Below are 24,545 nucleotides of genomic sequence, written 5' to 3'. Positions count from 1 at the left end.
CGAGATATTGATTGAAATTACAATTGTAAAGTTTTTAAAGTTAAAGCTTTTTATTTAAAATGAGTTTACCGGACAAGAGAGCGATAGTTGCCGATAGCTGGAGCGACCATGGAGTTGCCATCTTGGTTTCTTCTTCTTCTTCAATCTCTATAATCGCACGTATAAATAAGTTTTGGACGCCAAGAAAATAACAATATTCGCTGTTGGAATAACAAAATTAGCACAAAAGCACAATGGCCGAATTCTCAGTGGAACGCGTAGAGGACAAGCGAACGGTGAACGGACGAACGGAATACTATTTAAAGTGGAAGGGCTATCCGCGCAGCGAAAACACCTGGGAGCCGGTGGAGAATCTCGACTGTCCAGACCTGATAGCCAACTTCGAGGAGTCGCTGAAGAACAACAAGAAGGAGACGAAGAAACGCCTGTCCACCTCCTCCACGCCCGAATCCATTCGCAGCAAGCGCAAGAGCTTCCTGGAGGACGATACCGAGGAGCAGAAGAAGCTGATCGGCTTCGAGCGCGGTCTGGAGGCATCAAAGATACTGGGCGCCACCGACTCATCCGGGCACCTGATGTTCCTCATGAAGTGGAAGGGCAGCGATCACGCCGACCTCGTGCCCGCCAAGCTAGCCAACACTCGATGCCCCCAGGTTGTCATACAGTTCTATGAGGAGCGCCTCACCTGGCACACGGGCAGCGGCAATGGTAATGGTAATACGAATTCCGTCAATTTGGGATCATCCGGTGGCCTGGGCTCCGTCGGCGGCAGTGGGGCCGGCGATGATACTGCTCCCGGCAGCGTTGGCACCACCGGCGGCGGTAGCAATGTAGACGGCGGAGACGAGGAGGATCCCGAACCGGCCAGCCCCATTGGCAGCATCAATCAGGACGAGAATATCAAGCCGGACGAGAGTAGTGAGCTGGACAACGGACAGCCGGATGCGGATGACTAGTTGAGTGGCAGACACAGATGACTGTTCCGGATTCACCCGCTTATGTGGATACATACACACCGGCTTTATGCGATATATATATTTCGTAGCGTAGCCCTTAAGATAAATGAAATGGACAAACTGAAGTTCTGGCGGCAGTCAGCGGTAGCATATACTTAATCTATAAGTTGAAATGTAAAATTTTTTAAACCTCTTTACCTTTACTTTTGACCCACATAAATGTTTTATAAGCACAACATCTAGTGTTAAATACAAAGGCCTAAAGTATGAGAAACGACTCAGACTGAAGGACCACCTTTCTATCTTAACAATTATCCCGTATTTGACCACTGCACACTGGGCCAGATTCCCTTTTTTGGTTGGCATAAAGTCAAATAATAAAGCTAGAGAGCTGCATTTTTGTAGAATTGGTGCATTTGCAATGGATCGGTGAAATACGTCCGTTAAATTTTTAAAACAAGATTTCGTTCCAGTTATTATGTTCAACACCTTTCCGTCAAAATTTGGTATTGCCCACCAATTTTTAGCCAGAATTTGAGATTTTTTTCTTAACACAGGCAGTTATTAAGATCCTTTAAATAAGATATTCCCTATTTTTCCATTGTTTCGCAAATCATTATGTGTTACCCTGCGCAGCCAGTAAACAAAAGCATTTAAAACTATGTAGGTTACTAAGACTAAAGTATTTATACGAATAAAACGAAATTGTGCAAAAATTGTATTAAACATTTGACAAAAATCAAATTAAGTGTCAAAAATGACTGAAGAATTGGAGAAACCAATTTGTAATAGCTACTATTTCCGCTCATCTCTGATCGATAGCCGGATTATTTATCGATACACTGCGAAAGGAGCCGGCAAAGTGTAAACTAAAATATTATATTGAAATATTTGATGCACAGTAGAGACGCCGCTTGCCAATTCTAGCGTGGAAAGATGGCACAAACGAGCTCCATGAAGTTGCTGGGCGCCCGCAACATGTCCTGCATTGTGGAGCGCATGGAATGGAACAACAAGATGGATCTAATTGCCTACGGAACGGAAAAGGGTAAGCGTCTGCCTTCGAAATTGCCAAGAATCACCAAATAAACTGCCAGTGGGCTTATCCCTTTTATGTGGATAGGTGAGGTGGTCATCCAGCGTCTGAACTGGCAGAAGATTGTCACATTTCCCACGCCCGGCGAGGATGTGCGGGTGCGTTCGCTCAGCTGGCAAATGGACGAGACACTACTGGCGGTTGGCTACAGCAACGGCAAGGTGGCGCTACTGGACGCCGAGAGCGGGACGATCATATCAGGCCTCATTTACGAGGACGACATCAAGAAGGTCTACTTCAGCAAGGCCATCAACTCGAAGGAGAACCTAGGTAAGTCAGCGATGAGGAATAAACTATAGGGATTTGATTGTGTTATAAACGATTCCAGGAACGTACACATGTAATGTCAAGGATAAACACCGAAAGTTCCTGCCCAAGCTGCAGCCAATGACCAATATTGATCCGTGCCTGAAAACCCTGGACCAAAAGTCCTTTCCAAAGGGATCGCCTTGCTTTCTGGTGGTGATAATGCGCAGCGGCAAAGTGCACCTACTGCTTCTAGGAGCCCTGCAGGCGGGCAGCATCGATCTCACCCAGCACATTCTGCATCCGCAGGAGTTCGATGTGTACGATGTGAGGATGAACGGAGACTGTAATGCCATTTATGCGCTTTTGCGGGACGGTCAGGAGCTGATATTGCTGCACTTTCAAAACCAGGTGCTGCAGGATTGCATGGCACCCATGCTGGAGCTGGCAACGCATTGTGCCCACATCCTGGAAACGAAGAAGTAATGCATTTATTTGCCAATAAGTTATGTTACTAACCATTGCTCGGCGCACAGCTATATTAATGACACGCAACAATGTTTGACGGAGGCCTGGGAGACCGTGCAGTTGGAAATGGACAATAAGCTGACCAGGTACGCCAATTCCCAGCCGTACGGAGTGATATCTGCGCATTTTTTGGAGCTGCACGTCTTTGGATTTGCTACCTTTGAGGTAGAGGAGTTTTTGTTCGAGTGAGTGACTAATGTATTGGTCGATCCTCATGCTCATCATATCGACATGTTCATTTCTCAGGACTCTTTCGGAGAAGGGCTTTAAGAAGATTGCCAACTCGGTGGACCTCAGTCTAAGCAATCTGCAGAGCCTAGTGTTCAAGCAACTGAATGGAGCCGCCATCAACATGTTCTATTTCCTCAACACAATTGCGGGATTCGGTCGCATGTCGCACTTCTTTGAGGTTAGTTGAGGCTTTGCTGGTTTTCCATTAATTGTAACTAATCATTAGGCATCCTTTCTAGTCCCTAATCTCTCCGGATGTGGCCAACGAAGCGATGCGAGCTTGTGGAGCATTTGTGCTCAAAGTACACGAGCTGCAGCGAACAATCGACACGTTGGCGTACGACATGAAGCTCTTTCACGCCTGGATGATATTCACAATACTCCGGCTGTCGCATCAGGAGATTCCCGATGACCTGGTGCTAACCGAGGAGGAGAACATTGCCATGGCCGACTTCATCTGCGCCATGGAACCGGAATTGGACGATCGCAGCGATGATGAGGATGAACTGGATTCGCAATCCGAAACGCCACCGCCCGCGCGCAGCAAATTCAATTTGGAACGGGTGGGCCAGTATCTGGACAATGCCTACCTCACACAGCCCTATCCCAGGGATCCAATCCAGCTGTGGGAGGAGATGGTAGCCGAAAACGAATGCCTCAGCCACTGCAAACTGTTTGTGCCCCACGACACGAACCTGTCGCTTGTGCAGCAGCGCGACAAGATGTTCAATGCCATCGATGCCGTATTCCACAAGCCAACGGAGAGCATAAGCGGAAGTTTCAAGGTCTCCTCGACGGTGATATGCAACGACCTGCCGCCCATGGAGCCCGGCGAGGACCTCAGGGACAAGGATATCGTCACCTGCAGCTACTACGTTAACGAAGCGGCCAGGAGCGACATGTTGGCCTGCACTATCAGCGGGCAGGAGGCCATGATACTTGAGTTTAGTAGAGCGGGCGATGACAGCGTGCGCTGCACGAGAATTACACTGGAGCCAGGATTATTTACAACATCCGTGCCCGAAGATTTCTGTTACCTGCGCTTCGTCGACCTGCAGTTCTACAATGAATCTTCGCTATCGATACTGGCCCAGTCCATAAATGCGGGACCTGGCATGCGACCGCATAGCTTCTTTATACAATTCTCACTGACCGCGGCGCTGAATTACAGCACACAGCACCGAATGGGACCTCTGGTCAAGCTGAGCGAGACTACTATGTCGCAAAGCATCCATGACATAGTCGATGGCGCCGCCTTCAAGGGACTGGACGGATTTAGCGACATGTTGGCCGTCTCGGGCAGCAGGAAGGTGGCCACCGTTCTCTCAGATCGCAAGCGCAAGATGACCATTTTCGAGATGGAAATCGAGGAGGAGGAGGACGACACGGAGATGTCGCAGGCCTCGTTTCTGGACATCAGCAAGGAGTCGGTGCTGGCTGGCGTTCCCGATGCGGAGAAACAGGAGGCGTAGTCTTTAATCTTTTGAATTTAAATTAAATGGATTGTTGTGTGATAACTTAAGATGTTTCCAATTTACAATTCTTCTTGGTGGCCAAAAATAATGGTTATGATTCTTGTTACCCACGATTTCTCCATTAAAATAGGGCTGAATAAATCAAATGATCTGTTACAAAATGCTTTTAAAGCGATATGCTTTTCTAATTAAAGGGTACCAACACATCGATAGCTCTTCGATAAAAACGTACACTGACATCGCTTGTCAAGTGTCATCCCTGATAGCGTGCGAAACGAAAACTACAATGAAAAAAATAAAAAATAAATCAAAGCCAAAGAGCAAGCCCATTTCTATGGAAGTGGAGGAGACTGAGCTAGAGGAGGCGCGCTCGGATGAGCCTCAGCCAGAGGAAGGTGAGTCTGCAAATGGGGAGGCAAATCCCTCGGATGACGACGATGAAATGGAGCTGGCCAACTTCAAAGCCACCTCCAGTTCCTCGGCCCCCGCGAAGAAACGCAAGATGGGCATCATCTACATATCCAATATACCCAAGCACATGAATGTGACCCGCCTGCGGGAAATCTTGGGCGAGTACGGCACCATCGGCAGAGTTTACCTGCAGCCGGAGAAGCTGTCAAGTGAGTGGACCAAGTGGCATACATATAAAACCCACTGATTACCCAGTATATACTTTAATCTCAATTACTTTAGGTGCCAAAGCGAAGAAGAACAAGCGTAAGCGTTATAATATCCACTTCACCGAGGGCTGGGTGGAATTCAAGTCGAAACGTGTGGCCAAACAGATCGTTCCACTGCTGAACAACAAGCAGATATCCGGGCGCAAGACGTCCCAATTCTATGACTCGCTGTGGAGCATGAAGTACCTGCCGCGCTTCAAGTGGGTCCATCTAACCGAGCGCATGAACTACGAGCAGGCGGTGCACAAGCAACGCCTACACACTGAGGTCTCGCAGGCCCGCAAGGAGACCACCTTCTTCCAGAACAATCTCGACAAGAGCGAGTTCATCAAGAAGCAGGCGAAAAAGGCCAAGAAAGCGGAAAAGGCTCTGGCTGCCAAGAGCGACAGCGATGCCTGAGTTCGCGCTAGACTGTTGCATCCAATGTTTACCTGACTGCAAATATACTTAAATTAAATAAATATAATTTAATTAAATCATATAATTAAATTATTTGAAACTAGCGCCCCTGCATATCGATAATTTCGTCGATTGTGTGTGCGTGTCAATGCTACTTCAAGCTGAAGGAGGCCACTATGTCGCAAAGCATCCATGACATAGTCGATGGCGGCGCCTTCAAGGGGCTCTCTTAAAATAGGGCTGAATAAATCAAATGATTACAAAGTGCTATAAAGCGATATGCTTTTCTAATTAAAGGGTACCAACACATCAATAGCTCTTCGATAAAAACGTACACTGACATCGCCTGTCAACTGTCATCCCTGAGTGCGTGCACTACAAAAATTTATTTGATCGGCGAGAACGAAAACTAAAATGAAGAAAATAGAAAATAAATCAAAGCCAAAGACAAGCCTCAAGCCCACTCCCATGGAAGTGGGGAAGGCTCGCTCTGATAAGCCGAAACCAAAGAAAGGTGAGGCCCCTGCTGAGAAACCCGTGAAGAAGCACAAGGTGGGCGTCATCACCATATCCAACGTACCCAAGGACATGACCGACCTGCGCCTGTACGAAATCATGCGCATGCACAGCGCCATCGGCTGTGTTTACGTGCAGCCGAAAGAGCTGTCAAGTAAGTGGACCAAGTGGCATACATATAAGAGTATTACCCAGTACATACTTTAATCTCGATTACTTTAGGTTTCAAGACAAATAACAACCAGCGTAAGGGCTGGGTGGAATTCATTTCGAAAAGTGGGGCCAAAAAAATCGCTCGAGAGCTAAACAACAAACCTATAACCGGAAACAAGTCGTCCCCATTCTATGGCTTGCTGTGGAACATGAAGTTCCTGCCGCGCTTCAAGTGGGACCATCTACGCGATCGCGTGAAGTACGAGGTGGGCCTTACGTACAAACGCCTTCACGCGCATGCCCGCAAGCAGACCGCCTTGAACAATCCCCATAAGAGCGAGTTCATCAAGAAGCAGGCGAAGAAGGCCAAGTAAGCGAAGAAGGCCGAGGACGACGGGGATGCCTGAGTTCACGCTAGACTGTTGCATCCAATGTTTACTTGACTGCCAAATATATCTTAATTAAATAGATAAAATCAATTTTAATATTTAGGCGCTCTAGATTATTTAAAATTAGCGCCCATGCATTGCATATCGATAACTGCAAAACTTTCGTTTGCTGGGTTGTGTCAATACTAGTTTTGGTATTTAAGTTCATGCACGCGTTAGCACCTTTCCGTTGTCGGTATTTCCACCCGATAGCCGCGCGTTATCGATAACAGCCATCGACTGTCTCCATTTTCTTTGTCGCTTTGTTGCGCCCGTGTGGTATTCGAAAATTCTGTGATCACAAACCGAATAATTACGCAGAGAAAATGGTAAATTTAAAAGGAACAACTATGTTATTCTATTGGTTTACGGTGCGGGCTATTGGCGTTGCGTGAATTCGCCATATTTTCATTGATAATTGTGGCCAATTCGGCGTTTTCATTTGCCGGGTGTGTGTGTGAACGAAGCGCAAGCCATTTTGACAGGCGGCTTGCACGTGAGCCATGGACTCCGATTTCGCCTGCCACTTCCAGAACCTTCTCCTGCTGTCCACGGGATCACGGTGAATTGGCCCTATCGCTAGATTGCTGGCCGGGATCGGGTCGAGCAGCTGGCGGAGAACCTTCGAGATGCATTCCACGCCGTTTTTGCTGCCGATGAATCACTCGGCGCCGCTCTCCCTCGTCCGCCACTTTTTGGGGTTAGGTCGAGGCGATATGGCTGCACAGAGCGAAAAACCATAACAATCTGACATAGAATACATATATATCCTGAATATTTTCGCATCACAAACGCATCTGGTTTGCAGTGACTTCGGATTTGGCCATGCCAGCAGGCAATCCTCGCCAGAAATTGCAGCATATTGGGCAGCCGCCTGCCATTGTCAAGATAGCATTCTTGATCTGCCGATGAAAATATCATAATGGTGTTTTGCAATGTCATCTTGGCATCATATCACTTTTTTATCATGCCAAATTATTAAATGTTAAAAAAAATTTTATTTCGCAAAAAAAAACCAATGAACTGATGTCATCTTAACTGAGTGTTTTAGAATCTGGAAACGTCTTTAAATTTGTGTCATAAATGTGTGATTTTTTTCATTGATCTAATAGAAGTCTTAAAAATGGTTTAGGATATAATTTCCTGTAGGCATACATAGTAATTACGAATTAGCTTTACTTGCTTCTGATGATTAATCCTCCATGAGATCTAAGTGTTATTAGTACGCAGTTTTGTAATTAAATTAAGTCTCAAGAGATGTTGCCTTGTTAGAAAATTTAAACACTTAAGAATTATTGGAGGTTTCAATCGAAATAATTCACACCAATTGATCACGTTTCGTCTTTCAGGAGATGTCCTTGAATCCCGTGCGCGTGCTCAAGAATGAGGCGCAGGAGGAGAAGGCCGAGATGGCCCGTCTGTCCTCGTTCATTGGCGCCATCGCCATTGGTGATCTGGTGAAGAGTACGCTGGGTCCGAAGGGTATGGACAAGATCCTGGTGGCCACCGGACGCAACGCCGGTCAGGTTGAGGTGACCAACGATGGCGCCACCATTCTGCGTGCCGTCGGTGTGGACAATCCGGCCGCCAAGATTCTGGTCGATATGTCGCGTGTGCAGGACGAGGAAGTGGGCGATGGCACCACCTCGGTCACCGTTCTGGCCTCGGAACTGCTGCGCGAGGCGGAGAAACTAGTCGAACAGAAACTGCACCCACAGATCATCGTCTCTGGCTGGCGTCAGGCCACCCAGGTGGCACTGGAGGCGCTCACCGCCGCCGCTCAGGACAACTCGTCCAATAACGAGAAGTTCCGCAACGACCTGCTGAACATTGCCCGCACCACGCTCTCCTCGAAGATCCTGCACCAGCACAAGGACTTCTTCGCCAATCTGGCTGTGGATGCCGTGATGCGTCTGAAGGGCTCCGGTGAGCTCAAGTCCATACAGATCATCAAGAAGTCGGGTGGCACTCTGGGAGACTCCTTCCTGGACGAGGGCTTCCTGCTGGACAAGAAGCCCGGCGTGCACCAGCCACAGCGTGTAAGTAATGTTTCCAGTTCCATCGTGCTACCCATCGTCTGCCTCTGCTGTCTATCAACGCGTCAAAATGACTGTGAGCTATGTGGATTTGACTTCATATCACAGCCATTTTGACGAGTTTGTTGGGCAGCCAGCCTCATCAACGTGAAAAGTCGTGCGTGCAAGTGAATTTTCAAGACCAAATAACAGAATCTCGTGATCTCATACATGGACCATACATGGCTGCTCTTCTCCATCGCAGATTGAGAATGCCAGAATCCTGATTGCCAACACGCCCATGGACACCGATAAGATTAAGGTGTTCGGCAGCAGCATCAAGGTCGATTCGCTGGCCAAGATCGCCGACCTGGAGATGGCCGAGAAGGAGAAGATGAAGGAAAAGGTGGACAAGATCCTGAAGCACAAGTGCAACGTGTTCATCAACCGGCAATTGATCTACAACTATCCGGAGCAGCTGTTTGCCGATGCCCGTGTGATGTCCATCGAGCATGCCGATTTCGATGGCATCGAGCGTCTGGCCTATTGCACCGGCGGCGAGATTGTCTCCACCTTTGAGAATCCCTCGCTGGTGAAGCTTGGCGAATGCGATGTCATCGAACAGGTGATGATCGGCGAGGATACGCTGATGCGTTTCAGCGGCGTGAAGCTGGGCGAGGCCTGCACCATCGTGATCCGCGGTGCTACCCAACAGATTTTGGACGAGGCTGATCGTTCCCTGCACGACGCCCTCTGCGTGCTGGCGGCCACCATCAAGGAGTCGCGCATCATTTATGGCGGCGGCTGCTCCGAGGCTCTAATGGCCACCGCCGTGCTGAAGAAGGCGGCCGAGACACCCGGCAAGGAGGCCATCGCCATCGAGGCCTTTGCCCGTAAGTCGCTGAAATCATCCACATCATATGCAGGGGCTGGTTCCTAATGAAACGCTTTTGTTATTCGTATTACAGGCGCTCTGCTGTCCCTGCCCACGGCCATTGCCGACAATGCTGGCTACGATTCAGCCCAACTGGTTTCGGAGCTGCGCGCCGGCCACGCCCAGGGCAATAAGACTCTGGGTCTGGACATGGAGCTGGGCAAGGTGGCCGATGTCCGTGAACTGGGCATCACCGAGTCGTTCGCCGTCAAGCGCCAAGTTCTGATGTCCGCCTCCGAGGCTGCCGAGATGATCCTGCGCGTGGACAACATCATTCGCTGCGCTCCACGCCGACGCGTTCCCGACAGGGGCTACTGCTAGGCGCTTAAGTATTCTTGTTCTAGGATCCTATTTTTTTTAATTATGAACTCTCGTTTACCATCATCGCTAACCTTACACGTTCTGTTTACACTAATAACCCACACACAACACATTAGCAATTATATCACACGCCCACTCTCAAAGTCGCACACTTACTCGCTAAATTTGTCCCCGTCGTATAATCCTTCTAATTAATTGTGAAACAAATTGATGTGTTGCAAGCTGAGCTTTTGATTCGAGGATGAGTGCGATCAAACCAAAACATTTCAAAAATGTCTAAAACTCCATCAAAACCAACAACTAACGAACTTGTAAATGAATACATTTGTTGTAAACATTTTATGTGCGCAAATTGAAGACCATTAAACAGAAAAAAAAAGGAATAAATGATAAATCATATATTTATGCTTAACAAAACTAAACAAACTGCGTTCTTATTTGGACCACAATTATTTCCCGAATTTTTTAACATAACTTGCCTAAAAATGGTCAGAATGCGAAAAGGGTAGCATTTCTGAGCACTGGAGAACCAATGTTTTCAATCCTCATCACTTTTTAGCCGATTTGGGAAAATTAATTTTTGGGTCAAATTTCTCATTTTTTGTAAGGGGTAACATCATCAAAATTTGCAAAAAATTACAAAAAAATTTAATTTTCTTTTTTGAACACAGTTCGATTGGAAATTTTATGACGAGTTCAACGAGGTATGACATTCCATATTTGGACCAATATTTGGAATTTTCTGATAAAAAAACGGATTATTTTTTCAGACACAGATCGATTTTTTGAAAAAAGGCAATATTTCCGATTCGTTTTTTCTGTATAACTTGGCTAAAAATGGTCAGAAAGCTCTTATAATTATCGTTTTTTACTCCTAATTACCAATACTAACTATCCATAACATTTTTTGACGGACTTAGTAAAATTTATTTTTGGGTCAAATTTCTCATTTTTTGTAAGGGGTACCATCATCAAAATTTGCAAAAAATTGACAAAAAATATAATTTCCTTTTTTGAACACAGTTCGATTGGAAATTTAATTACGAGATTAACGAGGTATGACATTTTGTATTTGGGCAATTATTTTTAAAATTGTGGCAAAAAAACTGATAATTTTTAGACGGAAATTCGGAAAAACGGATTTTGCCTAAAATTTAAATAAATTTTTGGCTAAAATGATCATAACGATTAAAGAGTAGCTGTTTTGAGCAGCTACCGAATTTTGGAAATGAATTGTTTGGCCAATTTTGCAAAAAAATAGAGTTCCCATTTTGAAGCCAAGTTCAATTGGCTTCAAATACTAGCTGATTTGATGCTGGAATATTTCATGAAATTGGAAAAACATGCAGTTTGCTCCAAACAATGGCAGATTGATAGACTCGTCAAACATTGCAAACACATTTTTATTGTAAAACTTGCTGCGCGTTCAACTTTACAATTCAAACGTATAATAGTAATATATATATAAAATAAGGTCATTTTAAATATACAAAAGTTAAAACAATCAAAAGTGTTGTCGCTGTAAGACAGCCGCCAGTACAAAACACAAGTCTGTATCGAGCAGCATGGGTTGGCTCACTAAACGGGTTAGGATCGGTTTTTGGGTGTAGTACATCCCATCCATACGTACATCCATATGTGGACTAATACCATTTTGAATTGGCTTGCACTTCATTTGCAATCGAAACAAAACGAATACGTTAACAAAGTTTTTTTGGGGGTGTGGTCAAAAAAATATATACATGCGTCTGCTGACTAAAATTATCGTTGGGCTGGGGGGGTCATAGGTCAGAAAGAAAGAGACAGCAGATAGAGGCAGGATCGATCGATGTAGAGAGAGACGGAGCGAGGGCGCTAAGCTGTGTGCGAGCGAGCGGGAACGAGAACGAGAACGGACGTATCCAGTGTTGCAGAGATTTTGGCATTACAATTAAGTGATTAGGTGTACGGCCGCCGCTTTAGGAGATGGCGCACTCCATCTCGCCATGCTTGGGCACACAGTCGAGCACAAGGGCCACCGCCCGGGACATGTAGGTCATGGTGCCATAGCTGCCGCTGGGAGCACTGCAATGCAGATGGTCAACGATTAGCAGAGGGAACTATCAGTTAAGATGGCTCGACTCACCTGTCGTAGAGATGCTGGCATATGTAGGCGGCACCGCCGCAGAGTAGCATCCCGGAGGCGGCCTGCTGCTGCTCCTTGCCGTCCTTGATCTTGGCGCAGCACAGCGTTGCATCGCCCTGCACCTTGCGCTGATCCTCGAGGAACAACTGATTGGCCTTGTGCACCAGATGCTCCACGTAGATGACGCCACCCAGCGAGGGCACCATATTGTGCTCGGTGACGAGTGTGAGCACCATCAGAGCCTCGACCACCAGCTGCCTGTACTCGGGCTGCGGTATCTGGTTGAGGGCCGTCTCCACCTCCAGCGCAAACTTCAGTTCGCCCGGCGTCATCTCCTGCGTGAGACTCTGCTGCAGGACACGTCCCTCGATGGCCAGACCCTGGCACTTCTCCAGTACGGTCCACACGCGCGAATAGAAATCGCGGGGCACACGATTGAGGGCGCCGTCCAGCCGTCGCCGGCGCAGCCACTGACCCTGCCGGTCGTCAATGGTGGCTATGAGCGCATCTTCGCCCTCCGGATCACCCAGGCCGATCTGGCTCTTCTTGCTAACGCGGCTGCTCTTGCAGCTCACAATGGACAGATTGCCACGGGCGACTGCAATAGAAATAAATAGTAAGTGTGAAATTGTTTTGGACTATGCCAGCTACGCACCGCTACTAACAGCAAACTCCTTGCCGCTGAGTATGTGATACAGGAGATTTTTCATCTCGAAGGGCGAGAGGTTAAGTAAATGCTCCGACGCCGCCTCGCCGTCGCAGTTGAGGGTGCGGGACAGCTCCTTGGCCATCACCTGGATGATCAGGCCGACGCGCAGGCGTAGCATCTCGTGGAACAGCTGCGGCTCGGTGCGTATGAACATGGCCAGGTAGACCATCAACTCCTGCGTCAGCATCGCCGTACTCTCATCATCGCCATAGGCCTGATTGGCAAGTAAGCACACTAGTCAGTCGATAACTTCCATATCACATTGGATTACTCACATCGTGGATGAGCTGACGCAGCTCGACTTCCGGCAGCGGCGCCGTTATGGTGTGCTCATTATTTGGTGGCATTCCCACGGTGACCTGCTTCTGTCGGACGAGCAGATCAGTGACCGCTTTGGCCAAATCCTCCACCCGTTTGCCCAGCATGCCGGCCGTGTGGCGGACGAGTCCCCAGAGCTTCTGCTGGCACGCCTTCTCGTAGAGTCCCTTCAGCAGATCCCGCACGGTCACCACGCGTCCCTCTTCGAGCATGCCTTCGGATTGGGAAGAATCGTGGTTATTCTCATGTGGGCTCATGTTGTTGTGATTGCTGATGTTGCTGCTGCTGCTGCTAATGTTGCTAGTGTTGCCGATGCAATGGCTATTATTGCTGTTGGCGGTGGCGGAACTCGGATGGGCGGCATTATCCGGATCGGTGCCGGTGCCGGCTGGAATAGTAGCAGCATCGATGATCACCGTGGGCAGGACAATCGTTGGGCTCTTCTTGGCCCCATCACCTCCACCTCCAGCTGCACCTGCGCCACCACCACCACCAGCCAGTTCCAGCACCACATCATCCACAAACGCTTGCTCGAGCTCTTTAGTTTTATTCGCGGATTTCAATTCCGTTTTTTTGTTTGAATGGATTGGTTGGTTAGTCGGGTTAGGATTGGGTTTTGAGTTTGATTGGGTGTTTGTTTGTATTTTGGGTTAGTGTCAGTGGTGAGCGCGAGGATCATGCGGAATGTATGTGTGTTTCATGTGGCGTTAGATGCGTGGTCGGTCGAAGAAAGTAAAATAAAATGTTAAAGAATTAAAGTACGTTAGAAAAACATGGCCAAATGTGAGATTAATAATGCTAGGCTAAGACATAACTTAAAGCAGAGCGGCTAGTGTGTTTAAATACAGTGTAACTTCTGGCAATTGGATATTTAATCATTTTGAATGAATGCAGGCAATACAACGAAGAAGTTCCACTGTACCGAAACCACAGTGAAACAAACTATTATTGTTTGGAAATCATAAAGTATAAAAGCAATAACCCAAAGCAAAGCGATGATGCAATTCAGATGGCATGTCAGTTTCGAAAATGGCACATGTCACACCATAAAAACAGAAACAAAGAACAAAGAGTGGATACCATGGGTGGGGTAATCGATTCCAATGCCAATCAGTGGGATCAGGGTAGTATACAAGTGTATGGAGAAGGGAGTAGGGAGTAGGATGTGGAAAGTGGAAAGTGGAAGGTAACCGTGGGATACCGTGGGGATTTCAATGGATACATGTATGTAGCCCGCACAACAACAACATTCAACACAACGACGAATCGACGGACTTACCGGCGTTATTCGCATTCGGAGTGGCATTCTCCTCCGACTTATTCTTGAATCCCAGGCCGGCTGTTAGGCGCCGAGCAGCAGGAGTGCGGTACGATTACGGATACAGAGGACGAGGCACGAGACAAAAACGACAGGAGTACGGGGTAGAAACAACGCAGTGAGTACAGTAAATGCCAAATAAACGGTACAATGCCCACATTTAGCTCCAGTTACCTATTACTTAAGATCTACTGCCACAGTTAAGAGAAAACCCCCTGTTTTAAATATGTTTAAATATGATGAAAATAATACTCTCTTAACTGTTGCAGTTTTAAGCTTCGGGTTTAAAGTTAACCGCGTGTTTAGAGGTGAGAGCGTGTATTTTTGGCAAGTGCGTGTGCTTTTTCTTTTTGTGGCAATTGTTGAGCAGTTGTGTGTATAATGTTAACTAAATACAGGCTGTGTTCTCTCCCAAAAAAAAGAACATCCAATTGCGAAGCAAAGCTGCCCCAGAACCTAGTTTTTAAAAGTGGAATGTGGCAGCGTTGATTAGAAATTCAAGCTTACCCGTATTGAAGTCCAGACCCTGAGTGTCCACCAGGTACTGTAGGATGTCGCCCTGCTCCTCGAGATTCTCCGTTTCGCGCAGCATCGCAATCAGCTCCTCCACTTCTGTGTCCGCGAAATTTGTTTCGGCACGATGGCGTTGTATTAGAATTTTTGGCACTGTTACTATCAAAATCGCAATTCGGAACGAAGATGGGCCAATCGAAATTATACATAAAAAATGAATGAAAACAGAAGGCAGGAGCCAGAACGAAAAATTAGCAAAAGTATAGAAATCAAGAGAAAGTATTAACTCAACTAAACTAAACTAACTAAATTGATTGCAATTGTAATTAAAATACATTAAAACCTAAGTTTAACTATAAAGGCGGACTAACTCTCTTGCTGGCGCACGAACTCGCTGCGTCTGTCGATCGCCGAGCGACTGTGATGCGGATCCACCGGATAGATGTTCTCCCGGATGAGCTCGTTGCCCAGACTCAGCGGTGAGCTGGTGGGTCCCTCCTCCGGCGTCGTGGCGAACACACTGACGTGGCTCTGCTTGTTGGCCTGCAGCCATGGTGGTGGCACAATCGAGGACAGGCGACGTTCCGTCAGCGGAGAAGGTCCCTCCATGCCCAGGTTATCAGCTGAAATACGATACAAACGGCATTAGTATTCAGTAGTACAATGTGCTGCTATCAAAGGCAATCAATCACTCACAGTCCACGTTGATGGAGCGCGTCTTTTTGATGGCTCCCTTGCAGGACATGCGTCGCCTCAATGTTCGCGGACGCAGTTGTCCGCCGCGCAGATTCATGGTGCTGCGATTGCTGAACGAGCGCAGCAGATGCTCATCCAGATAGGTCTGCACATCCGGATGCAGGCGGTCCGGATAGCCGTCCTCGGTGCTGCCCAGAAAGCTCAGATCCGTGATGGCCGAGGTGTTGAGGAAGTCCTTCAGGCTGCCCAGCATCACGCGGGTGCCATTGATGTAGCCCGACTTGAGTTTCCTCATCGTCTGGATCATGGCCAGCGGGATCTTGTCCTGATCTGTGAAATTCCGCAGCGCATCCAATGGAATTGTGTTAGCTTTTCGGTTTGTCACATTGTGTTCGGTTCATAGCAATGAGTATGTGGATCATGATCTGGTTGGGATGCTCGGTTGTGGATCGGATTAGGAGCGCCGCTTAAGAACTACGGGTTAGTCACATAAAATACAACATAGTAACCGATAGATAGAAGCACACGATTCCAGCCACCAGTTGGCAATTAGTCTGCGTTTCGCATTTTCAGTTAGGTGCAAGCCAAATGCAGTGCAAATACTTAAGGAAACGTTTTATTCACAAGTGGGTGGTTATTCACGCAAAGTAGTATTCTGTATTTCTCTGAAGTCATTAGCTTTTGGGTAGTACTTTCTTGGGAGAATATGTCGTTTTCGGTCTGTGGCGTAAAGTGTATAGATAGTTTGGAAGTCCAGAAATCCCAGGATAGCTTAGCAGCCAAAATGGTTATATCTTGAAGAAAGTGATCGAAATCTAATGGAAGATTGCAATCTTTATAATGTGTTTTCAACTAAAGGTGTTGTTTTACGCAAATAACTCAATTCGTAGATGACTTTCACAAGATATAGTTGCATATAGGAGTGTGTAGGGTGTGTAAAGTAAAGGATAGTTTGTACACTGAGAAAAGCGAGCAGAAAGAGCGAAAGCAGTCAGGCCATTTACGAAGCAGACACAAGCAGGGGTCACAGGTCACAGATCAAAGATCACAGATCGCAATATCAATTGTTTGGCTTTTTTTATTGTTGTGTGTGAGCAGGAATGCAGTGGATTTCTTGGAATCGAGTGTTTAATTGCCATTTTTTTGGTGCAAAGTGGGGATCGGATTTCGATTTGGGATCGGGTAATTTTTGGGTGGCAATGCAGAATCGAGCTGGGTGGTTTGGTTTTTACTTTTTTCGTATAAGTTTTTATTTTTTTGTTTTTGTTTGTTGATTTCGGGTAGTTACCTAGCATATAGTGGGTTGCCATTAGTGTGATTGTCGGCCTGCCCAACATGTGACGCCAATTGTTGGTCAAGAATGCTAAATTTGTGGTAAAATTGCTGGCAAGCAAATCGGGATCGCGTGTTGTATAATATTCTTCATAGTCGATATGCTGTGTGTGTATGGTTGTTGTTGTTTGTTGTTGTTGGTGTTGCAGTTGCAGTTGTTGTTGTGTATATTTATTATATTTATTTGGGATAAAATAAAGAGAAGAAAGGATGTTTTTTGGTTTTGATTTTCATTCTCAATTTTCTTTCGACATTTCATTGGCCAATTTTCGGGGATTTCGGGGGCATGGGAATGGAAATTATAGGGTAATACAAGTCCAGAGCAGAGCGTTGATAAATAAATTAGCTAAACTAAAGCTACATTTAACCAAAAAAATAATATATCACGGTTTAAGCAATCGATTGGAATGTTTACAAGTACTAGTATTCAGACCGCAATTGTATGTACAAGATAATTATGGTCAAATATGTGTGATTAACTATATATAGTATGTAGCATATATATCATATATTACATAGCATATAGTATATATGGTCGAATATGTGCGTAATATTACCATAACCAAACTAAAGCTAACTAAGAGCAATAAACAACTAAAAAGCGGACAGTAAAGTAACTAATTTCCAGAAGCAGCTGCCCAAAACCGGCAATAAACTTAAGGTCAACAACAATTAAACAAATTCCAAAAGACAAATCATTTGAAGAGTCCCAAAATTGCAGATCTTGAGCAACCGATTCCGTTCAAATTGAGTTAACGAGACTCGACTCGAGTGTGTGTGCATTTGTGTGTTTCGAGTGTGCGTGTCAATTAATTGATAAACAATACCAATACCAAAAGCAAACCCTTGCAAATTAATTCAATTCAACAAAGCAATTCACAAAAAAGATGTATAAAACAGTCGGTGGAGGGGGGAGGTGGAGCATTAAAAAACCCGCGCACAATAAACAATAGATAAATCAAAAGTAAAAACAAAAAAAATAGTAGTAAAATAAAGACATGGAGTGAAATAAACGATGCACGGCTCTCTCTCTCCGTTGACCGACCTAGATGGATGCGCTTCAGCACCAGGGTGACCAGCGGACGACCCAGCAGATCCCAAGCGGACTTGAGGAAATTGATCTCGCCCTTGAGGATGTCGATCATGAGTTCGTTATCGGAGGCGATATAGAAGCGCGACAGGTCGGCGAACTGATGCGTAATAAACGGTAGAAATCATAAGTCAATCGTGCAGTCACTGGATGCAAACCGATCTAGAACATAAACTTGGGTTTTGGACTTAAATAGTAACACCCTCTTTATCGATCTTTTTCAATATTCTTCTTCGAATTTCTATGTATTTTCCAAGCTAGTTAATAGTATAGTTAATTGTTTAATAAGCTGTTTTCAAAGCTACAATTGTTAATAGATATAAGTACTCCCTAAAACCCAAGCCATTGCGATTCCTAATGTCTAGAGCGGTTTGCATCCCTGACCGAAAATACAGTGAAAAATATATAAAAACATAGAGCATGTGGGCATGGGGAAAGTCTGGGGGATTCGGGGAGGGGCTGGCCGGGTGGTTTGGCTAATCCGAGAGGGCCAACTGGACTCCATTCACACTCACCTGCGGCGTGAAGGCAAATATGCGATCCTTCAGCGAGTAGAGCTTACTGGTGCTGAGGATGCCCACATCGCGGGACTTTCTGCCGCTCAAACCCAGTTTCCGATTGCGTCCCAGATAGGTGTACAGGTGACTGAGGACTCGGGCTGGCTGCACCTCAATGGGCGCCACCTCTGCGATCGTCTGCACGTGCAGATCGTGCTCGGCCAGCTTGTCGCGAATCTCGTTGTCCTCGGCAATGATGACCACTTGGACGACGACGTCCGGCTTCTTTTGAGCGCCCAGGCGACGATTCAATGGATCCAATTCGCCCACAGCCAGGAAACCCTAAGCAAAGAATAAAAAGTTCAATTAAAATCCAATCAAAGACAAGGAAGAAATTGCATATAAAAGTATTGCAATTTTATATGCAATTTCGTGGCCTAATCAAATGCCCTCAGCTGTGCATCTTAACACACCAAACTAGACCGATAAAAATACTTTACAGGGTCGCCAATGAGTCCATCTATCTTTAGCTGAGAACTACAGCAATAGAAATGCTCACCTCCTGCAGCAATCTGCCGAGGATGAACAGGGACTGGCCCCACAGGAAGGGACACCGACCGACCACTTCGCGGACCTGCGATCCCGGCTTCTGATACTCGAAGCCCACCAGATCCTGCGGCACTGCATAGCTCTCGGGAACGAGCAGAATGCCATCTTCCGAGCGCACCATGATCTTCTCCAGCCGGCTGGCGTACTCCTCCACCGCCCGCTTGTCGCTCTGGAAGGCGTGGAACAGGATTAGGTAGCAGTAGAACAGCGGCCACTCGCACTCGATGTTCTCGAACATGCGCAGCTCCCAGCGCTCGTAGTACAGCCTCGAGGGATCCTCCTTCGGTGTGCGATAGCCATCGCGCAGGAATCTCTTGCAGCCGTACTTGCCCTGCAGACGGGACAGAATGGCATCCTTGGTGTTGTGTATCAGCTGGGCATCGTCCACAGCAAAGGCGGGGAAACCGATGACGCACAGCAGTCCGGAATCCAATTCCTTGCTGTTGGACTCGCGCGGCAGCATCGACTGCAGCACCGCCTGGCATTTGTGGGCCTCGTCGGCCAGCACATGGATAACACTGGCCGGACCGCCACGGGCTCCAAACAGATCCAGCTCGTTCATGGCTTCCAGCGCAGCCTTGGCCATGCCAATGGAGCTGGCATTCAGCTCGGGTTCACCTGGAATATGCACATACATTAACGTTTATCTAATCAGATTTAATTAATTGCAAAATGTGATCATGCTGATTTCAACACTTTATGCGAGAGATAAGATAATGAGCTTGTTCATATTAATTTTGCGTTACTATTTCATTCATTTGATTAAAATTCAATTGAAATGGCAACAAACAATTTGAAAGATAAGAATGTATACAAAAATATTGCTAAATCTCAACAACATTTGCTCACCATGATTGGTTTTATCTCCGCGCTCCCAAATGCCATAGTCGGGAATCGAGTAGGCTGACTCGATATAGAAGACCAGATTCTGGATGAACGACACCTCGTCCAGGGAGAAGACGATCTGCAGGCCGGAGGCCGTCATCTGGGCCAGGATCAGCAGGTACAGGGACACGGCATCGATCTGCAGATGACCCCACTCATTGTCGGCGACCACGGGCAAGCCGTTCTTGCTGGAATATTTGGCGTGCAGCGAATCGTAGGGGCTCTGGGTCATCTTGAACTTCTCCACCTTGTCCTTCTGGTTCATCATGGCCATGAGCAGGCCGCGCATCAGCTTCACACAGCTCTGCTCCAGCTCGTAGCACTTGGCCCGATCCTCGTCCTGATCGGCAATCTTCTTGTACGCCATGGACAAGCCCCAAACGGCCAAGATGCAGTACACATTGTCCCTGATCCAGGCGTGCGAGTTTACATTCGAGGCGGGAAAGAGACCGGTGACCGGTTCCTGGTGGGCCAGGATCAGACGATGCACGATGCGCTGGTAGTAGTCCAAACGGACGCCCGAATTGCTGCGAGAACGCATCGTGGATGTGGATACCTTGCCGGTAAGTTCTGGAAATGATAGGTATACATGTAAGTATGGTACAGATACGAATTCTACTGATTTATGTTCCTAATATATACATAGGTATTAACTTTCTTGGATTTCCTACGTTTCTATAGAATCTATAGCAATACTTTAGCTGACAAGCATACATATGATCTTGATTCCCTTGCTTATCGACATACATACATACATATTTGTTTACAACGTTGGTTATTAGAGTTTATTTTGGTTCTAGGAAAGGTCAGCTGCGAGGGCTATATAATATGGGATTACTGCTGCTTGGGCGTATGGAATAGGGGGCCTTCGATGATAGGATTGTTGTTTACCATCCACGACGCGGGCACGCTCAACTTACATAATATCGGATCGGTTGGGATCGCTGTGGATCGTTTGTTGTGGTTCGGCGGAGTGGAGGAGGTGGTGCTAGAATCCCAGAGCTCCTCGGAACACCTCGCGGCCGCTAGAAGCCGTTGAATCCGTGGAATTCGCCGCGAGGACAGCGCATTCTCTCCGGGATGCGGCGGATGGCGGTGTGGACCGTTGCCGTTCGAGTTTCGACGGTGGGCTGCTCACTTATTTGCGAATAAATCGAATAAAATTGCAATTAAACTAATGCAACTAAAGTCAACTCAATGTCACACAGTGTGACCAGCGCGCGTGCAGACGATAAAGCTGCTCTAAAAATACTGGCGAAATACTGTTTTTCATTTATATTTTTGCCTAGCGAACAAATTTGAAAGTTTATGGAAACATAATTTGGATTAATTTATGTAGGCAGAGCGACAGTCAATTACTGTTACATTTAATTAAGTACTTTAGGCTTAGTTATTTCCTAAATGCATTAATTGCTTTCCAATGTAACCTATGAATTTAACGAAATTCAATGGAGTGGAATAACATACTACGAAATAAGTCCGTTAGAAGGCTTATTGGCAAAAGATGGTCACTTTATTCTTTGATTATAGGCGCCAAAAAGATGGTTTTTAATTTTCTAAAAGTTTCTATCATACTATTGCTTAATTTGTATTATATTCTAGATCTGAAAGCAAGTATCCTTGCTCCCTCGGCTTATACCTTCTTCCGCATGGATGCGCACGCGGATCAAACCATCGCCCATCGTATGTGGTCACACCACTGATCTTTCACTGGCCAATCTGTGATTCTGGATCGGATGTCTGCGCCGATGGAGGTTCCTCCAAGCGGACTTATGCCAAATAACCCGTAACTACACATTCATGTTTATGTCAAGATCCTGTGATTATTATTGAAATTCTCGCCAAGTTGTTGGAGTAGTTAAAAAAAGTTTGTTTCGTTGGTGAATGATGAATAGTGTTTGCGATGATGATGACGATACAACGATGATTGGTGATCCTCACGCTAAAGCTTTTGTCTAATCGCGCTTGCTGCGCTTGCGATCCGAATGGCTGCTGCGCTCGTTGTTCTTATCCTCGGCACGCTTGGGCGCCTTTTTGGCCATGTTCAAGAACTGATCGAGACCGAAGGGATCCTCCTCCTTCTCGAACTCAACGGGTCCACTCCTCTGGCCAGCGGCCGCCTCCTTGGAGGCACCGGAGAACTGCTTGTCTGGCACGAAACGCTTGGTATTTACAATGGCATCCAGATCACCGCCGTAGTTATCGCTATCCGCCTGCTTGCTGGGTCGGTAGATGTGGGCGCCCAGTGTATTGGAATCGCGCCACGGCTTGTCGTACACATTGTACGCTTCGTCATCACCGTAACCGGAGTCCATGCCCTTGGTGGTGTTGAAGAGACGCTGATCGAAGAGCGTCTCACCGTTGCCGGCACTCTTGGCGGGCAGACCCAAAGCGATCTGCTCGGAAATGTCACGCTCCCTCTCCTTCTGCAGTTTCGATCGCTTCTCGGGAGCCGCCCGCTGCAGGTTTCTATCCCGCTGGCGCTCCCTTTGCCGCTCCGCCCGCAAGTCGTTGCGTTCACGCACCTCGGCTCCTGCAGCTCCGGAACCGGATGTCTCGACTGCCTCCGGATTGCGCAGTCCTGCTCGCTCTTCGCGAGCCCGCTGCGCCATCATACGCAGCATATCCTCCTTCTTCTCCTTCTCCTTTTGGGCCAGCTTCTTTTCCAGCTGGGAGCGTGCCTCCACCGCCTCGCGCGCCTTGCGATCGGCTATGTACAGCGCCTCGGCCATCTTGGCGAACTTCTCGTTGATGTGCACCTGCTGCAGACCACGTCCATCGGCTGCCAGACGCTTGTCCAGTGGAATGGTGTAACCTGATATCGAGGCAAAGTTTCAATTAGGATAATGAAGAGGATTCAAGTTACTATATTAGCTCGCACCTTTGGCGTTCTTCCAGTTCGATATGCAGGGCGGGATCTTCCACTCCTTTTGCTCCTTGACCGTCACCTTGCGCGATGGTGAGTGGAGGACAGGTGCCGGCGGCGATGGTGGGCCTCGTGGAATCTTTTTGTTAATGCGGAACTTGGGCGGCTCCATCGGATCGAGCTGCGCCTCCACCATCCGGATGACACGCTGCTTGGCGCCCGAATTGAAGGTATCGCCCTGCTGCGAGGGCGTGTACCGAATATACTGGGCGGGACCCGCCTTCTGGGCATGGCGCACGGGCAGCGCTGAGGTGATCTTCTGGTTGGTCAGCTTCTCCAGCGCCAGGCGCGTCTCTTCCGTCGTCTCCATCACCGTTTCCTCGTCCGGGCGCTGTAGTTCATCCGCATCTTCGGCCAACACCTCCGCTGGCAGCAGTTGCGAAATGGACGAGTACACAATCTTGTCCTTGCCATGTCCTTGGCGCGCTATGGCATCGTATTTAACCTTTCCCTTGTCGTCCAGGCGAACGGCTAGAGCATCCGATTTCTTGCCAACATTTCCTGGTGCACCCAGACCTGTCGAGAAGAAGAAGACGCAGGTATTGTTTACATAAATACAGAAATACAATATTATACAGCAAACGTTTAACATAATGTGGTGGAAATTGAAGACTTCTCGCTGTACGATCAGCCACATATATGAAGCTAATGGATATTTCCTTTACGAGGACACCATTACCAACGAAAAAACCACGACGACATCGTTTGCAAGCACAGAGAAAGTGGAATTAGCACGAATGGGAACCCACCTAGTGGATACTGCGCCACATGGATTTCCGGGAAGGCGCCGCCATCGCCATAGTCCGCATCCGTCTGCGGTACCCAATCCTTGCGCTGTCCGTACGGCGGAGCAGCGATTTTGGCGGAGACCAGGGCTCCGATCTTTGGTGCTCCGCGGGCGACCAGGCGACGCTCGTCCTCCCGATCCCAGATCGCATTCGTCGGCGTGGGCAGCAGGCTCGATAGCGACATAGCTGATGTGATATTTTTGGCGAATCAATTCCTATGTAAAATCACTTTTTTCAATTTGCAAGCCACAAAAACTACAATAGAAAAGTGGAAAAAAAAACACGCACGCACACGGACACACACAAGCGTACGGGTGGTAGGGTTGCCAGACTGCTAATAAGAAAATGTTATCGAGTGTGGTCACTTTTAGGGATGGATTGCATAAATTGCGTTTTTCTTAAGACAGAAGATCCATTTTTTGCAGAAAGTCAATACTTTCGCTTGGTTTTTTCTGTATAACTTGGCTAAAAACGGTCAGATAGCTCATATAAGTATCGTTTTGCACTCGTAATTACCAATACTAACTATAAATATCATTTTTTGAAGGACTTTGTGAAATTAATTTTTGCCAAAATTTCGCATTTTTTGTAAGGGGTAACATCATCAAAATTTGCAAAATGTGGACAAAAAATAAAATTTCCTTTTTTGAACACAGTTCGATTGGAAATTTAATTACGAGCTCAACGAGGTATGACATTCCATATTTGGACAATTATTTGGAATGTTCTGATAAAAGAACGGATTATTTTTTTCACAAAAA

The 24,545-nt window shown here is 47.0% G+C and overlaps 7 protein-coding genes across 19 annotated transcripts; 5 read left to right on the top strand and 2 right to left on the bottom strand.

Annotated features, from left to right (window-relative positions):
• The first annotated feature begins 132 nt into the window (after positions 1 to 132).
• Positions 133 to 1,363, top strand: LOC117146845 (chromobox protein homolog 1). The gene has a single exon (XM_033313406.1). It carries the CDS (start codon positions 234 to 236, stop codon positions 954 to 956), a length of 723 nt encoding a protein of 240 aa, XP_033169297.1. The 5' UTR covers positions 133 to 233; the 3' UTR covers positions 957 to 1,363.
• Positions 1,364 to 1,791: 428 nt separating this feature from the next.
• Positions 1,792 to 4,579, top strand: LOC117147800 (anaphase-promoting complex subunit 4). 2 transcript variants are annotated; one of them, XM_033314851.1, is made up of 6 exons: positions 1,792 to 2,004; positions 2,080 to 2,322; positions 2,381 to 2,780; positions 2,835 to 3,005; positions 3,073 to 3,235; positions 3,297 to 4,579. In XM_033314851.1, the coding sequence occupies exons 1-6, from the start codon at positions 1,893 to 1,895 to the stop codon at positions 4,527 to 4,529; spliced, it is 2,322 nt and encodes a 773-aa protein (XP_033170742.1). In that variant the 5' UTR covers positions 1,792 to 1,892; the 3' UTR covers positions 4,530 to 4,579. The 2 variants fall into 2 exon arrangements, with proteins under 2 accessions (XP_033170742.1, XP_033170741.1); XM_033314850.1 differs by having other exon boundaries at positions 2,835 to 3,011.
• Positions 4,580 to 4,769: 190 nt separating this feature from the next.
• On the top strand, positions 4,770 to 5,696 carry LOC117148150 (pre-rRNA-processing protein esf2-like). The gene is made up of 2 exons (XM_033315381.1): positions 4,770 to 5,152; positions 5,226 to 5,696. Exons 1-2 carry the CDS (start codon positions 4,819 to 4,821, stop codon positions 5,609 to 5,611), a joined length of 720 nt encoding a protein of 239 aa, XP_033171272.1. The 5' UTR covers positions 4,770 to 4,818; the 3' UTR covers positions 5,612 to 5,696.
• Positions 5,697 to 5,792: 96 nt separating this feature from the next.
• Positions 5,793 to 6,750, top strand: LOC117148151 (pre-rRNA-processing protein esf2-like). Its single transcript, XM_033315382.1, has 2 exons — positions 5,793 to 6,281; positions 6,350 to 6,750. Exons 1-2 carry the CDS (start codon positions 6,026 to 6,028, stop codon positions 6,652 to 6,654), a joined length of 561 nt encoding a protein of 186 aa, XP_033171273.1. The 5' UTR covers positions 5,793 to 6,025; the 3' UTR covers positions 6,655 to 6,750.
• A 182-nt stretch (positions 6,751 to 6,932) lies between these two features.
• Positions 6,933 to 10,372, top strand: LOC117147634 (T-complex protein 1 subunit beta). The gene is made up of 4 exons (XM_033314602.1): positions 6,933 to 7,037; positions 8,058 to 8,747; positions 8,989 to 9,616; positions 9,692 to 10,372. Exons 1-4 carry the CDS (start codon positions 7,035 to 7,037, stop codon positions 9,976 to 9,978), a joined length of 1,608 nt encoding a protein of 535 aa, XP_033170493.1. The 5' UTR covers positions 6,933 to 7,034; the 3' UTR covers positions 9,979 to 10,372.
• Positions 10,373 to 11,363: 991 nt separating this feature from the next.
• On the bottom strand, positions 11,364 to 21,299 carry LOC117146743 (probable phosphorylase b kinase regulatory subunit alpha). Of its 12 annotated transcripts, none has more exons than XM_033313201.1 (13): positions 20,991 to 21,299; positions 20,035 to 20,640; positions 19,136 to 19,803; positions 18,595 to 18,918; positions 18,035 to 18,179; positions 15,658 to 15,987; positions 15,333 to 15,584; positions 14,956 to 15,120; positions 14,410 to 14,469; positions 13,088 to 13,668; positions 12,759 to 13,026; positions 12,104 to 12,701; positions 11,364 to 12,042 (listed from the first exon to the last, which is right to left on the bottom strand). In XM_033313201.1, the coding sequence occupies exons 2-13, from the start codon at positions 20,609 to 20,611 to the stop codon at positions 11,937 to 11,939; spliced, it is 4,074 nt and encodes a 1,357-aa protein (XP_033169092.1). In that variant the 5' UTR covers positions 20,612 to 20,640; positions 20,991 to 21,299; the 3' UTR covers positions 11,364 to 11,936. The 12 variants fall into 12 exon arrangements, with proteins under 12 accessions (XP_033169092.1, XP_033169097.1, XP_033169101.1 ...); XM_033313206.1 differs by having other exon boundaries at positions 13,088 to 13,518; positions 14,956 to 15,114; XM_033313210.1 differs by having other exon boundaries at positions 13,088 to 13,344; positions 14,956 to 15,114; positions 20,991 to 21,298.
• A 574-nt stretch (positions 21,300 to 21,873) lies between these two features.
• Positions 21,874 to 24,106, bottom strand: LOC117147771 (puff-specific protein Bx42). The gene is made up of 3 exons (XM_033314806.1): positions 23,746 to 24,106; positions 22,952 to 23,512; positions 21,874 to 22,885 (listed from the first exon to the last, which is right to left on the bottom strand). The coding sequence occupies exons 1-3, from the start codon at positions 23,966 to 23,968 to the stop codon at positions 22,026 to 22,028; spliced, it is 1,644 nt and encodes a 547-aa protein (XP_033170697.1). The 5' UTR covers positions 23,969 to 24,106; the 3' UTR covers positions 21,874 to 22,025.
• Between the last annotated feature and the right edge of the window lie 439 nt (positions 24,107 to 24,545).

This window comes from Drosophila mauritiana, chromosome X (assembly GCF_004382145.1).
Source record: "Drosophila mauritiana strain mau12 chromosome X, ASM438214v1, whole genome shotgun sequence".
Classification (NCBI taxonomy): domain Eukaryota; kingdom Metazoa; phylum Arthropoda; class Insecta; order Diptera; family Drosophilidae; genus Drosophila; species Drosophila mauritiana.
This window is presented reverse-complemented; position numbering and strand designations above follow the sequence as displayed.

What these genes read in the sequence shown, in the direction of transcription:
- LOC117146845 (XM_033313406.1), top strand. Translation starts at nt 234, where the DNA reads ATGGCCGAATTCTCAGTGGAACGCGTAGAGGACAAGCGAACGGTGAAC.
- LOC117147800 (XM_033314850.1), top strand. Translation starts at nt 1,893, where the DNA reads ATGGCACAAACGAGCTCCATGAAGTTGCTGGGCGCCCGCAACATGTCC. An exon ending in GTAGAGGAGTTTTTGTTCGA is followed by an intron (nt 3,012 to 3,072) that starts GTGAGTGACTAA and finishes TTCATTTCTCAG; the next exon opens with GACTCTTTCGGAGAAGGGCT. An exon ending in GCATGTCGCACTTCTTTGAG is followed by an intron (nt 3,236 to 3,296) that starts GTTAGTTGAGGC and finishes CATCCTTTCTAG; the next exon opens with TCCCTAATCTCTCCGGATGT.
- LOC117148150 (XM_033315381.1), top strand. Translation starts at nt 4,819, where the DNA reads ATGAAAAAAATAAAAAATAAATCAAAGCCAAAGAGCAAGCCCATTTCT. An exon ending in GCAGCCGGAGAAGCTGTCAA is followed by an intron (nt 5,153 to 5,225) that starts GTGAGTGGACCA and finishes CAATTACTTTAG; the next exon opens with GTGCCAAAGCGAAGAAGAAC.
- LOC117148151 (XM_033315382.1), top strand. Translation starts at nt 6,026, where the DNA reads ATGAAGAAAATAGAAAATAAATCAAAGCCAAAGACAAGCCTCAAGCCC. An exon ending in GCAGCCGAAAGAGCTGTCAA is followed by an intron (nt 6,282 to 6,349) that starts GTAAGTGGACCA and finishes CGATTACTTTAG; the next exon opens with GTTTCAAGACAAATAACAAC.
- LOC117147634 (XM_033314602.1), top strand. An exon ending in GCGTGCACCAGCCACAGCGT is followed by an intron (nt 8,748 to 8,988) that starts GTAAGTAATGTT and finishes TCTCCATCGCAG; the next exon opens with ATTGAGAATGCCAGAATCCT. An exon ending in CGCCATCGAGGCCTTTGCCC is followed by an intron (nt 9,617 to 9,691) that starts GTAAGTCGCTGA and finishes TTCGTATTACAG; the next exon opens with GCGCTCTGCTGTCCCTGCCC.
- LOC117146743 (XM_033313200.1), bottom strand. Translation starts at nt 20,611, where the DNA reads ATGCGTTCTCGCAGCAATTCGGGCGTCCGTTTGGACTACTACCAGCGC. An exon ending in GTTCGTGCGCCAGCAAGAGA is followed by an intron (nt 15,121 to 15,332) that starts GTTAGTCCGCCT and finishes CGATTTTGATAG; the next exon opens with TAACAGTGCCAAAAATTCTA. An exon ending in GGAGTTTGCTGTTAGTAGCG is followed by an intron (nt 12,702 to 12,758) that starts GTGCGTAGCTGG and finishes TTTCTATTGCAG; the next exon opens with TCGCCCGTGGCAATCTGTCC.
- LOC117147771 (XM_033314806.1), bottom strand. Translation starts at nt 23,968, where the DNA reads ATGTCGCTATCGAGCCTGCTGCCCACGCCGACGAATGCGATCTGGGAT. An exon ending in TGTGGCGCAGTATCCACTAG is followed by an intron (nt 23,513 to 23,745) that starts GTGGGTTCCCAT and finishes TCTTCTCGACAG; the next exon opens with GTCTGGGTGCACCAGGAAAT. An exon ending in GAACTGGAAGAACGCCAAAG is followed by an intron (nt 22,886 to 22,951) that starts GTGCGAGCTAAT and finishes CCTCGATATCAG; the next exon opens with GTTACACCATTCCACTGGAC.